The sequence below is a fragment of the Anser anser genome, assembly GCF_964211835.1.
Source record: "Anser anser genome assembly, chromosome: 4".
Lineage (NCBI taxonomy): Eukaryota > Metazoa > Chordata > Aves > Anseriformes > Anatidae > Anser > Anser anser.
Window position 1 is genome coordinate 46,380,222 of NC_139724.1, and position 13,381 is coordinate 46,393,602.

The window sequence follows — 13,381 nt, forward strand, 5'->3', positions numbered from 1 at the left end:
AGTTTACTTAGTTTGGAACAAGCCTTCTGTGAGGCACGCTCATATCCAACAGGAAGAGCATCATGAGGAGAGTATGTTGTGTGCACATGTTCCTGGCAGCGCTTGGTATGTCGGAGCTTTGCTGTTGGCAACTTTGTGCACAGAATGGGGCTAAAAAAAGTTGGATAGAAGTTGTTTATTGGATGAAAGAGGGATAAGAGTTGTTCTGATGCTTTTGTAGCCTAGGAGAGCTTACTTCACATGAAAATCCAAGCCCTGGAAAACTCAAGTTTTACCTTTCAGCTTGGTCGGGAAAGGGAGATGGTGCAGCAGTCAACAAGCCAAGTGTGAAACAGCGACTGCGTGGTCTGGTGCTGCTGCAGCTCTGACGCCGAGTGGTTGTGCCACTCGAAGTGAGTGTCAAGCAGGGACTGTGCCTGCCTGCCTTGTCCTAATGTATCCAAACTCTGGGGGGAGACTGTGATGTAGCTAGTACAAATGGACAAGGATAAATAGGAAAAGGGAGTATTTTTCTCCTTGCAGTGTGACAACTACTGTTGTCACAGTCCTTAAAACATAAATTCTTAAAAGCTTTCTGTCTGGAGTTAAACAGGTCTGCACTCAGGTTGGCATTAAGGTTTCTGGGCTGTGCAAGAAAAAGCTAACAGTAATCCTGTTTTCTGCTGTTTAGAAACCTTTCTTGTGGAAAATAGACCCTTTTTGAAGGCAGTAAGGTTTGCTTGTGGAGACAATGAGCAAAAATAACTGCTGTGCTGCCCAAGTGCATTTGAAATTTCAGATTTGTTTCCTTTTGGAGTTATTTATTATTCATCTGAGTGGAGCAGTTCTGAAACAAGATCTGTTTAGGGAACACCTGGCATCCACTCGAGCAAGAATAAAAACCAAGAAGAGAAAAGAATGGTCTGTACAGTGTAACAGTGGTGGTGCTTTGAGATGCTCCAGTGGACTTCTGTGTCTTGAGTGCAGCCTTTCATGTTACCTTTGGCTGCACTCACTTAGCTGCAGCCTCTACCTTTTGTCTTGTTTGGCTGTTCTTCTGTTTCAAGGGATTTATTTATTTTTTTCCTCTGTATGAATTGGCTGGGATCCACTTCAAGGGCTTATTGATCATGATGGAGTTTAGTTGGTTTGGAACAAGCCTGGGGCAGGGCATGCTCATAAGGTGCTTCCTTCAGTTAATGGTCTGCAGATCATAATTTCCTTTTATCTGCTTCCCCTGTAAACTGGCTGTGGCCAGGTTTCTCCCAGTTTCTGCTTGCTCCTGCAGCTCCAGCACGGTCTGAGGGTGCAGTGAACCCCATCCCCTCTCGGGGATGACAGGCGACTGGCGAGCGAGGCTTGTTTTATCAGGAGGTCTGCCAAATTCCCAGGATGTGTGAGCTTTGGAAACTATACAGAAATGCCTCTTGACCGATCCTTTGCCAGTACTAAGCTCAAATCATTTCATTCAAGCTTTTTTTTTTCCTTGGTGAAGAACATGAAAAGACAAGTCTCCTCTCCTCTGCCTCTTGTTAATTTTTCAAGAGATTTCTTCAATTTCACAATTAAGCGAAAGCTCGTTAGTGTGCTGAGGATTTAGAGAACTACGACGTGCAGCAGCCACTCCCGGCCCCCAAGTGGAGTGCTTTTCTGTTGGAAGTGGGACTGGTTTTGTGGTACGGGCTTGGGGGCCACTGTACCCGGAATCGATGGTGGCCCTGTTCACCTGGTGGCTGTATGCGTGTCCCCGGTGCTGCCCTCGCAAATCCTTCTGCTGCCAATGACCAACGGCCAGAATGGAGCCCTCTGACACCTGCAAACACCACACGAGGTCAGAGCTGCCCCACCACCACCTCGGGTGGTGCCAGTTTTGGGCTGTGCCATGGGTTGAGCAGCTCTGTTGGGGATGCAAAGTGCTGAGGCGATGGCCTGTGAGGCCAAGGGGCTTTGGGGACCTCTGCTGATGCCTGTGAGGTGAGGAGGGAGCCTGGCCTGAGCCTTTTTTTTTTTTTTTTTTTAAAGTCAGGTAGTAAGGCAGGACCGAGGTGAGTCAGTTCGGGGAAATCTTGTGGGCCGTTGTTGTCTCCTGCTTCGTCATTTTGAAGCTGAATGCTGTGGTGCTCTTCTGGCACATGCATCAACCAGAGTGTTCTGGTGAGCGCTGTTTTAACGAACCAAAGGGACACCCCCCTGCCTTGAAGGGCTCTGTGTTGGCCTCCCAGCCACGCAGGGCGTTAGGAAGTTACAAGGACACTGTCCCAGCATGGAGCTGCAGGTGGGTGGGCAGGGTGGCAGCTTGGTGAGAGCCTGGGGCTGACTTCCCTAAAATGAGCACATCTGTTATGTACAGTGCCGTTCATTGCAGATGAATATGCTTAGCTTCTTTTCTCCAGAAGGAACAATGCTGGGGTCCTGGAGGTGTGAAAAATCAGGTCTTTGTGATCGGCAGCAGCTGACTCACTTGTGACAAGTGGAAGGCATGGGTTTTCCCAGCCAGCAGGATAAATGAGGACACTGTGTGTTCTGCTGGCATCTTGTGTGCCATGCAGCATGCCTGGGTGACACATGCTGGATGGAAAAATTCAGTGCCACAAGAGATGAGTTGATCCCTTTCGTGCCGTGGCTCACAGCTTGCCACTGGATACAATGTTTGGGGCTTTACTCATTGCCAATCCGTAACTTCCTTCCATTACTTTACATTTTGGAGAAGACTTAGCTGTTGTCTGAAACATGAGTACATATTTCTGCTTGTTGAATAGTTCAGTTTTTGCTGTTTGTTTTTTTTCCGCTGATACTGAGACTGTTTAATGGGATATTGTTTTTTACCGTTCTTAATTAAACTTATTCTGCCAATTAGAACTAAGCTATATTGATGTCCCTATGTTTATAAGTACATTAGGTGGAACCAGAAATATTTAATAATGGTTTGGCTGAAAGGCACTTCTCTGCCTTGAGGGGGGATGTAAGAGAGTTCATCTTCCTGAACATCACCCAGCAGCTGCAGCCATTTTGATACTGAGCTTGTCTGTGCAGTTTCTCTTCCCTTTTCTGACAGAATTGATCCTTCTCTTCTTGGCCTGTCCTCAAGTTCTGACTCCTCCTCGGGCTGCAACACGAGGTGCACCCTACCGAGTTACTCCTGCTTGTGCTGTGAGGTGATGCTGCCTGTTGAGACTTCCTGAGACTGAAGAGTAGCTTTTAGGTTACTGACTTCTGGGCTGTACGTTGGGCCACAGTACCCAGGACTTGATGAGAATGTGTTTAGTGAGAGTTTCTCTTGCCAAAATTTGGGATGTGCTGGCTTATTTTGTTCTGCACAGGTGCTCAGTGGTCTGCTTTTGGCTTGGCCAAGGCAGCTTTATGGGGAATTGTGACTGCCTGGGGTCTGTAGCTGATAATGGTAGACCTGTAGTAAGGATGCTTCCTTTTTGACTCTACAGAACACCCTGCTTTAGCTTGTAGTAGTTCCTCTCCCTGACTTTAGCATGTTGGGTACGTGTGTGGCACTAATTGGCGTAACGCGTTTGTGTGCATAAATGGAGATGCATGTCCAGCAACAGCAGATGGATGTGAGGCTGCGCTTTTCAACTTCAGCACCATCTGTTCAGCTTGGCCTTGTTTGGAGACAAGCATTTGGTGGCATACTGGCATGTCCTCTGTTTGCATGAGGGAGGTACTGGGGGCTGCAGACAGCCAGGCCATTGCTGCAGCATCTTCAGGCAGAGAGGGGAGAAGGGCAACATGAGCTTTGCTAGCAGTGAGCAGTTTCTGAAGGGAGACAAAAGGCTGGCAGAAGTTGGAAACATGAAAGAGATGCTGCTGGTCGGTTTGCTATTTTATGAATGTCCCAGTTGCAAGGGAGTTAACCAGCAATTTCGTTGAGCTGGTTGAATGGTGTGCTGTTCACAGAATCACAGAATCATCTAGGTTGGAAGAGACCTCCAAGATCACTGAGTCCAACCTCTGACCCAACACTAACAAGTCCTCCACTAAACCATATCACTAAGCTCTACATCTAAATATCTTTTAAAGACCTCCAGGGATGGTGACTCAGCCACTTCCCTGGGCAGCCCATTCCAATGCCTAACAACCCTTTCGGTAAAGAAGTTCTTCCTAATATCCAACCTAAACATCCCCTGGCACAACTTTAACCCATTCCCCCTCGTCCTGTCACCAGGCACGTGGGAGAACAGACCAACCCCCACCTCGCTACAGCCTCCTTTAAGGTACCTGTAGAGAGCGATGAGGTCGCCCTGAGCCTCCTCTTCTCCAGGCTGAACAACCCCAGCTCCCTCAGCCGCTCCTCGTGAGATTTGTTCTCCAGGCCCCTCACCAGCTTCGTTGCTCTTCTCTGGACTCGCTTGAACACCTCCATGTCCTTCTTGTAGTGAGGGCCCGAAACTGAACACAGTACTTGAGGTGCCTTTCGTAAACCCATGCTGACTGGGCCTGATTGCCTGCTTGCCCTGCAAGTGCTGCGTGATGACACTCCAGATAATCTGCTCCATGAGCTTCCCCGGCACCAAAGTCAGACTGACAGGCCTATAGTTTTCCAGGTCCATCCTCCAGCCCTTCTTGTAGATGGGCATCATATTTGCTAGCTGCCAGTTGACTGGGAATTCCCCTGATGGCCAGGGGACTGCTGATAAGTGTTGGAAAGTGGCTTGGCCAGCTCTTCCGCCAGTTCTCTCAGTACCCTCGGGTGGATCCCATCCAGACCCATCGACTTGCGTACATCTAAGTGCTGTAGCGGGTCGCCAACCATTTCCTCGTGGATTATGAGGGCCACATTCTGCTCCCCATCCCCTTCCACCAGCTCAGGGTACTGGGTATCCAGAGAACAACTGGTCTTGCTGCTAAAGACTGGGGCAAAGAAGGCATTAAGCACCTCAGCCTGCCACTGTAGGGATGGAGGAAAACACCACCTGCACTCCCGCTCCACCTACTAATCATGCCAGTCCCCTCAAGTCCGGCCTGATAGCCTTCAGGCTTCTCTCAGCAATTTCATCACTATCTGGATGATAGGCCTGGACTATCAAAATAGGATAGTAATCAGGGGGGCGAACCAGTTTAGGAAGGTTTCTGGCAATGTCCCTGACCCAGGCCCCAGGGAGGCAGCAGACTTCCCTACAGGTAGGGTCAGGCCGACATACAGGGCCCTCTGTTCCCCTGAGAAGGGAGTCGCCTACAACAATCACCCTTCTTTCTTTCCTAGTGGAGGCAGTCTTGAGGCTTGGAGATGACTTCCTCGCCCTAGGCATCCTCCTGGGTAGACTTAACCTCATCCTCACCCACCAGTCTCTCAAGCTCCAAGGCCTCAAACCTGTTGTGTAAGGGCACCTGGGAAGGCAAGGCCGGTAGCGAGGGGGACTCCCTGTGACGCCGAGCAGTGACTTGTTTCCATTCCCCCTCACCTCCTAAGGCCCCTCCCTCTGCCCGACAGCAACAGGGCAGGGGGTCCACCACTGTTTGGGGTGTCTCACCCCGGTGCCTTTCCTTCAGGCCTTGCAGGGAGTTGCCCCACAGGTCTGTCTCCTGCTCACACTCCCTGATAGCCCTTAACCTCTCCACCTCCCCCTTGAGCTCTGCCACCAGGCTGAGCAGGTCATCCACCTGCTCACACCTCACACACGCGGCGTCTCTGCCACCCTCTGATAGCAGCTACAGGCTCAGGCACTCCCTGCCTCCAGAGACCTGAACTGCCGCATTTTTGAGCGGGCAGTCAGTCTGGGTCGCCACAGGCTTTCTAGAAAGAGCTTTCCGCCTAGTGCAAACCATGGCGGTTTAGCTGTAGGTAGCCAGCCGGTAGATGAGCTGTTCCCCTGAGCGGGGAGGGATGCTCTGCCCTGTCCGAGCGCGCCCTGCCCGCACGAAGTGCCGTGCCGTGCTCTGTTTGCCCGCCCTGGTCGCCGCGCTCCCCAGGGGCTGCCTTTGAACGGCCGGGGAGGGGGCACTGCCCACTCTGCCCACGGCTCGTCAGCCTCCCTCACGAGGGCTGCCGGGGCCTGGCGGCTCTCTCGGCTGCCTCGAGTGGCCTCGATGCCGGAAAAAATGCCCTGCCTGCCTCGATCCCCTGCTCCGCTGCAGAACGCATCTGCCCCAGAGTCGATCGGCTTGGCGAGAGTTGCGTGTGTTGAGAAAAATAGCCAGCATCTGCAGTTGCACACCACCATCCATCTGAAATGACTGGTGGAATTGGGTCTCATTGAGTCTCTGAGATCTGAGCCATGCTGAAGCACTCGTCATGCTGTATCACTCTAGTGTTCGATACAATGGCAGGGGCACTTAGAAATGTGGGAGGCTGATTGGCCTCAGGTTTTGTCAAACCGCAGGTGACTTTGCTCTTGAATTCTGTTTGACACACATGCGCGCCCAGAAGAGTACCAAAACCACCCTCAAATAAAAACAAGCTTTCAAAGTACATTTTAAAAAACATTGTGTTACCAGCGTGCTAGAAGACAGCACTCTGTGAAGTACAGGGTTGTCGCAGGCAACGTTGCCAAGTGTCTTAAGCAAGCGTGAAGTTGCTGGTAACATAGGGGAACTTGTTAGGAGGTCCTTGCACAGACATTTTGACTCAAGACCGTTTCAGCATCATGTGTAGAATAAGGCATGAGAATGCATATTTGGTGTAGATCACACTAAAATAAACAGTATTTAGGGGACCATTAGGCTCAGCTGAATCTCTGTGCTATTCTGCAGCTAGAAAGAATTAAAATTGTAACGAAAACTTGTGGAAATTAAAGTATTTTTCCTTTGTCCACCTCCCAAATCTTTCCGCTCCAGGCAAGTTATGCACAGGAAACCTTTTTTCCAGGACCTTGTGGAAAACAGAGAACGAAGCCAATCAACTGGATAGCTTGTTTGGAGCAGGCAGTGAGCCAGCTGTAGGGCACTCCAAACTGTTTGCAAACGTAAGCTGCTGTCTGCATGCATGTGCAAACAGGTAATGGGAGGTTCGGTGTTTCCACACCAACTTTTGGCTTGATGCCGTGGAACTGAATTTCCTGGTGGCCATGTACTACTGGAAACTTAAATCATGGTCTCTTTTTAGGAATCTTTAGTTCTGACTGCATGAGCTCTGCTTAAAATGTGGAAGTGATATGGTAAAAGAAGTTACTGCTTCTGGTTTCCTTTTTGATTAAGCCAGAAAATAATTACTATTGTAAAATAAAATCCACGTCTTGTTTTTTAACTGATATTTTTGTCTTTTCCATTGAGAGATGCAGATTGTCACCAGATGTGATGCTTTTGATCTACTGCTGTAAAATGTGGACTGAGTGGGGAGTGAGCAATAATGTATAAAATATAAATTGGTGACAACATAAAATTACTTAGGTTATTTAACATTGGAGGGACTGCACCAAGAAAAAGAGGCAAGAATGATGGTAGAATAAAACGCAGTATAGGCAAGTTTTGTTTCAGATCTTACTGTTATAGGCACTTTGTTGTTGTTGTTTTAGAAGAATGAAGGCAATCTCCTCACTGCATATGTAACTTAAAAATTCTGAGGTTCTTTTTGGTAAAGCAACATGGATTCACACAGACGTCTAAAACTGTCTATCGCTAGTACCAAGGAGACCTTTCCATTTTGTGTTACTTGATTATGTTTTTGTCATCAGACAGGAGCTATGAACAAGACTGGACTGTTCATGTGCTGACAAGACTTTTGATTTTGTCCTTTAAAAAGAAAGGGGAAATAAGGTAGCTTCACATGAGGTTTCCTGTGGGTGAGAATGCCGTGTCTCAGGAGTGTGTTAGCTGAGGTGTCTCTCTGAATGCCTGCTGATTTAGACTTTCACTGAATGTTTTAGTGGTGGGTGCAGCTTTTTGCTTTATTTTCCCACCATTGTTTCTGCTTGGCCAAAAGTGAGGCGAAATTACACGGACATGGGGACAGCCGACCACAAAAAAGAGGCACAATTTCCCTGGGTTCTGGCAGGGTGACGTCTGGACGGTGAGTTGCTACAAGCCTCACAGGGCTGGACCTGCATGTGACGAATGGGGACAATGGCGTTTCTGTGTCCCAGCTACTCCATGATGCTTCCTGTGTCGCACTGGGACCGAAGCCAGCCTGCCCCAGGAGCCCTGTGTTGCATTGAGACTTCTCTTGGTGGTAGCTCCACGAAAACACAGCAAGAGAAGGCAGATGGCTTGAGGGATGGGGTATGTGACACTTGGCATTACTTGCAGCAGAGCTGAGTGGTCACCCTCAGGGTGAATCGATAGACTGCTTGCCATGCTCTGCAGCTTGTCCCGTGCAGTGAATGAGACCCTTAGCAAAGGGAGCTCTCTGCTGAACCAGAATACAAGAGCCCTGGTGATACAGCTGCTGGAGGCAGCTGTACAGCCCAAGGTCTAGCAAATGAGCAGTTTAAAGTGATCTTACACACCTAAAAGTAGAATATAATTCTTGTAATGGAAGTGGATGGCAGGAGAAAAGCTTGAAGAAAGCTTGAGAAAAGTTTGAGATTATCTGAAGTGTGTTAATTGCTTTGGTTGCCTGCTTTGGGCTGTGGGACAGTGACAGATGTACTGCAGGCCTGGTCATATGCCCAAGGCGCTCGGGCTGACTCACTCCAAGAGCATGTCAGTTGAATGCTGTGTGTAGTGGCAGTGGCTGTCAGACAGAAGCTGAATGGGCTGGGTGAAAAAAATTCCGCTATCTAAATGTGAGTCCTGGCCCTGGGAAGGTGGCTTCCGAAGCAGGCTAAAATATTGTCTTAACATTTGAAACAGGTATTAAGGGTTAAGTGCATTTATCAAGTGCACGTGATGATTTTCACCCTTGATGTCTGGCATGCTGTTTAGGCATGGGCTGAAGATCTGAAAGAAGGTGCAGTCTGGACTTCGTAGCCTGGGTTTCAGGGGCACTGAGGTCTGAGACTTGGCTGATCAGCAAGCAGTAGACACCAGCTTCCCATTGAATCGTTCATGGTGTGAGCAGAATTTCTGTCCAGTTACCTGTCCAACCTGATGTGTTGGACCTGTCTGCTCCTTGAGGCTGACATTTTAATGGTTTAGCTCCATTAACTCCCAAATTCATATGCTGGTCTTCTGCAGGAACTCTGGTAGTATTTGCTTAATCTGGAGAGCGGAGAAAGAAATAAATCTGTTGTCTTAAAAAAAAAGTTTGACCTTAAGGTCCTTCAAACTGTACTGAGGTCAAGGCCGAATCTTCTATCATGCTTTTCACAAAGACTTGGGGTTTGGCTTCATCGCTGGCAATAGAAGTGCTGTTTCTGCACTGCAGTCATGTAGAATTAATTCTTCTTGTCAATTCCTCGTCCTGTCTTTGTTACGTGATGGGCTTTCATCACCCTGTTTCCTGAGTGCTTGCTGGCTTTGTTACTGCTCAGAGATTTGTTGAAGTATTCTTTCTCTCCATGTCAGATATAGGGTAAAAGTTCAGACAAACGGCCAAACTTTTAAAGCAAATAAATCCTGTATGCTGTGTTTGCTCTATATTCCAGCAAATATCCTCTAAATAAGTAACGTGGGATTTTGTATTGCAGGTGCCAAATTAAATAAGTGGTGAAAAACGTTGAGTGGTATGACCAAGGGAGCAGTGTTTTCTCAGAAGATGTGAAAACAGGCAAAAAAACAGAAAAAGTTCCCTCCAGTAGGGCTCACTAATCATCTTTGAGTGAAACAAGCTGCTCAGATCAAAAAGAGGCAGGCTGAGATGGTGCCCTCCAAAGGGATACAGGTGAGCCTGGGAGCTGATCTTATGAGAGAAAGGTAAAGAAAAGCTTTATGTTCAGCCATGTAAGGCAATGTGTTGAGGAATTCTAGGCTTCATAGCATTCCCTGTCTCATACTTATTAAAAAAAAAAAAAAAGCTGACTTTTTTCTGCACCTGCATGAAAAAGAAGTCTATTAAGCATAGTTGTGATCTCCTACAGCCTGACTTGTGAAGGATTTATTTGGTCTTCAATTTTTAACTTGCATGCTTTCAGTATCTTTCTACATTAACAGTCCTGTTAAAATATGTATCCGGGCAGGTGTGACAGCGGGTTTTATAGAAGACTTATGTAGGCATGGCTTTCAAATGGCAGCCTCACCTAAAACCTGTGGGCTGCCTCAGGAGAAAGCTGACACCCTCTAATATCACACCTTGGAGCTCTGTATAACACGTGTGTAAAATTAGTGTGCTTTACAAAGGGGGGAAGGGCAAACTATTTCAGAAATGCATATTTTTACAGACTTTTTATTGTATCCTTTCACCTGTAAAGCTATGTGCTTGATACTTGAGGAACCAAGTGGTTTACACATCAGAGGAAGAGAGGGAAGAAGTGTGGAAAATAGCTTTCCTGGACACAAAGATGTGAGATCTGCTGTTTTTGGATGTACTAATTAACAATGTGGTGCTGACGGTTGTGGCTGTGGTAGAAATCCTTCCCTTTCCAGAGGTCCCTGTCTTCCTCTGATGGCAGTACTGGCACACAGCTTTCTGCTTCTCTGAGTTTGTTTTGTAACTTCAAAATGCTATTCTAAGTGTGTTGCCTTTGCGATTAAATTACTATGTTAAGTTGAATATTTGGGGACCTTCTTAGTATCCAGCTGCATGATGGAGCATGATGTCAAAACCACTCCTGCATTGCGAGGCTGTGAGGAGTCAGTAGGCAGCCTTGTTGGGGAAATGGGCAAACTTAACTTTTCTCAGGAAAACAACAGAAATATGTCACAAACCTGGCCAAAAGCAGTCAGAGGTGCATATACATAACCAAGCTAACATGATTGTTTATAAAGCTTGCTTGATGACACTAGGGTGGTGGAACAGAATGCGTTGGGCATGGGCAAGGTGAGAGAGAACTGTGGTTCTCAGCAACCAGCTGGGTGTCTTTATGATCCTAAGATTTACCGGTGTTTGGCTTGTTACAGCTCCCTTGTTCTGTCAGATGTTATAGATGGCTCATGCTTCCAGAGATTTTTCTACTACATTCTGCTTCTGATGCAAACACGAAAGATAAAGTGTGTTTGGGGGGGATTCGTTTAAAAACAGACCAAAAAAATAAAGCACCGAGAAAATGGATATATACTGCTTTATTTGTCTTAATCCGTATGATAGCATGCATAGTATGTGCCAGCAAATCATCTCATTAGAAAAATCATGAAATGACACTAGGATGGGAAGAGAAGTTGGCAGGCCTTTTAGATCTGCTGTTGCTGGGTTCTACTCCCTCCCAATAAGGAGCGAGGGCTGTTTTCCTGCAGGTTGGGAAGTGGAAGGGGCTCTGTCTGGTTGTTAGTGACTGTCTGGGATCCGAGCGGTGCCCCTAATGTCTGTACAGGGCTTCGTCTGTCAAGTAACCCTTCCTGAGCTGCTGTTGTGGAACTGGTTGGGGTTAGTGGGACAATTGAGCCGTGAGCAAGGGCTCCCTGGTGCAGAGCCCGTGGGCAGCTGCCCGGTCTCAGTGAGAGCAAGCTCACTCTGCCTTTGTTTACAAACAGAACACATGCAGGTGCTCCAGAATTCAGGGCACTGCGTGATGGATTTCAAGGGGACGGAGAGGACTGCTATAACGTTAGAAGAAGACTTAGAAGAAGTGTTAGAAGAAGTGTTGGAGGAAAGATCAGTGTGTGTACATGTCGGCTTTTCCCGCTGGCGCTGCTATCAAGATGACAATTATCTCCTTCCTTTGATCCTAAATAAGGACTAGGGGCATGTTTTTGTTACAGCACTTGTGACATCTTTAAAATGATCCAACTGACCGATTTGATATTCTCCTAGCTGTGGAGCATGATTCACATTTTGTCTGTTTGCCCTTAGACTGCTGTGTTCATGGTTTGAGACTGCAAATGATAACCAAGGTGCAAGCTACTGATAAATTACCATAGAAGGGAGTAAAAGGTCTGAGAAATCACGTGGAAGAAAAATTGCGGTGTTTCTCTTCTACTGTAAAAAGAAGGTCCATCATTTAAGCTCTAAGTTCCTTTTTTCTTTCTTTATTATTAATAGCTTTTATTTCTGATTGCTCCCAGCACAGCTAAGATGTTCATTCTGGTATCTGTTCTCCAGAGGCCTTCCTGCTGGGGAAACTTTTTTTATGGTAAGTTGTTACCTCCGAGAAAGGAAATTTTATGTTCGCGTTAGTGTTCATGCTTTTCCTGAGTGTATATGGATAAGAAGCAAAGAAATGTTCCCTTTACACTCCTGTTCTTCATTATTGCACGTTTCCACTGTTGAATGCTTCAGTTTAAGTACTTGTATGTTGTGGTGTTCCTCTGGGTCTGTACCAAGGCGCTGACATGGTATGTGAGTCCTTCACAGCACTTCACCAGTGATCTACACTCTGGAGATAGGAAGAATATACGTGAGACATGAGGCCTGGGTACTCGGTGATGGGATGTGCACTCCCAGGACGGTGTTAGCAGGCCTAGGCAGTTGTTGGAATTGCAGAGTTTGGGGTCTGTGTGCTAGCTGTGTCCTGTGATGGGAGGGTCCCCAGGCCGAGTTTAGCCCCAGCCTAGCTCTAGAGCCGTAAGAGACCATGAGGTGCTTACGTGGCTGCTCACTCTCTTGTTTTGGGTCAGAGCTGCTCGTTGGCTGACTTGGGTGCTGCAGACAACCCATGTCCTGCGCAGTCTCATGTTGCTGGCTGAAACAGTGGTTGCTGCTGAGGCAAAAAGACCTAGCTGTTCAACTGTCATGGTGGTTGTACATTTGCAGCCTGAAGTTTCCAGCCCTGGGAAGGCAATTACGAAAAGAAGCCATTTGGTTTTGAACGCCTTCTTTAGTTAACCACTTGGAGGCATTTTAAGCTTCGTGCATTAAAGTTCATTTGGTTGGATGCCAAGCCAAATCAACAGCTCTGCGTACAGTTAATGGCTTGCTAGTTGTGCTCCTCAGTGGGTTAGTGTGTGCTCTCTGGATGAATTCTTCCACCTTGATATGCCTGTACAGGTCTGCCTTACCAGCATGTTACGAGGGCGAGCTTAACCAAGGAAGAGGAAAATGGCACAAAAAAGCCCTGTCCTGCGGTCAAAGCAGAGGGTGGGCAGTGTGGTCTGCCCGGTTCCAGGCCGGTGCGGTGTGGGTGTGACTGTAGTGACCTGTTAAAATCCACCAAGTGCGTAGGTACGCAAACTGAGCTGCTTGGTGCTCGCCAGGTGAGATCCAGCCTCTGAGCTGTACCACAGCTGGGTGTCTCACGGGAAGCCAGGGGAATACGGTGCTAGATGAGCTGCTGAGAAGCTGATTTATCAGCTACATTTCTGAGGAGTTGACACAGGAGGCTTGAACAGCGTCTGTAAGGGTGGCACGGTCTCTCCTTAACGACAAAAGCAGCGTGGGGAGGAAGAAGGTGTTTATGGACATTTCCCGAGGGTTTCTGTTTTTAACTGCCTCCGTATTCTAAAAGCTTTCTATTCCAAGCATCCTTCCTCCATAGATCTTCCT

The 13,381-nt window shown here is 47.6% G+C and overlaps 1 protein-coding gene across 1 annotated transcript in view; it reads left to right on the forward strand.

Annotated features, from left to right (window-relative positions):
* Positions 1-13,381, forward strand: part of LOC310899560 (uncharacterized protein) — a 56,975-nt gene that overhangs the window by 14,872 nt on the left and 28,722 nt on the right. The window contains exon 2 of the mRNA XM_083836049.1: positions 11,965-12,032. Coding sequence (XP_083692175.1) covers positions 11,975-12,032 — 58 coding nt within the window. The 5' untranslated portion in view covers positions 11,965-11,974. The remainder of the gene's footprint in view (positions 1-11,964; positions 12,033-13,381) is intronic.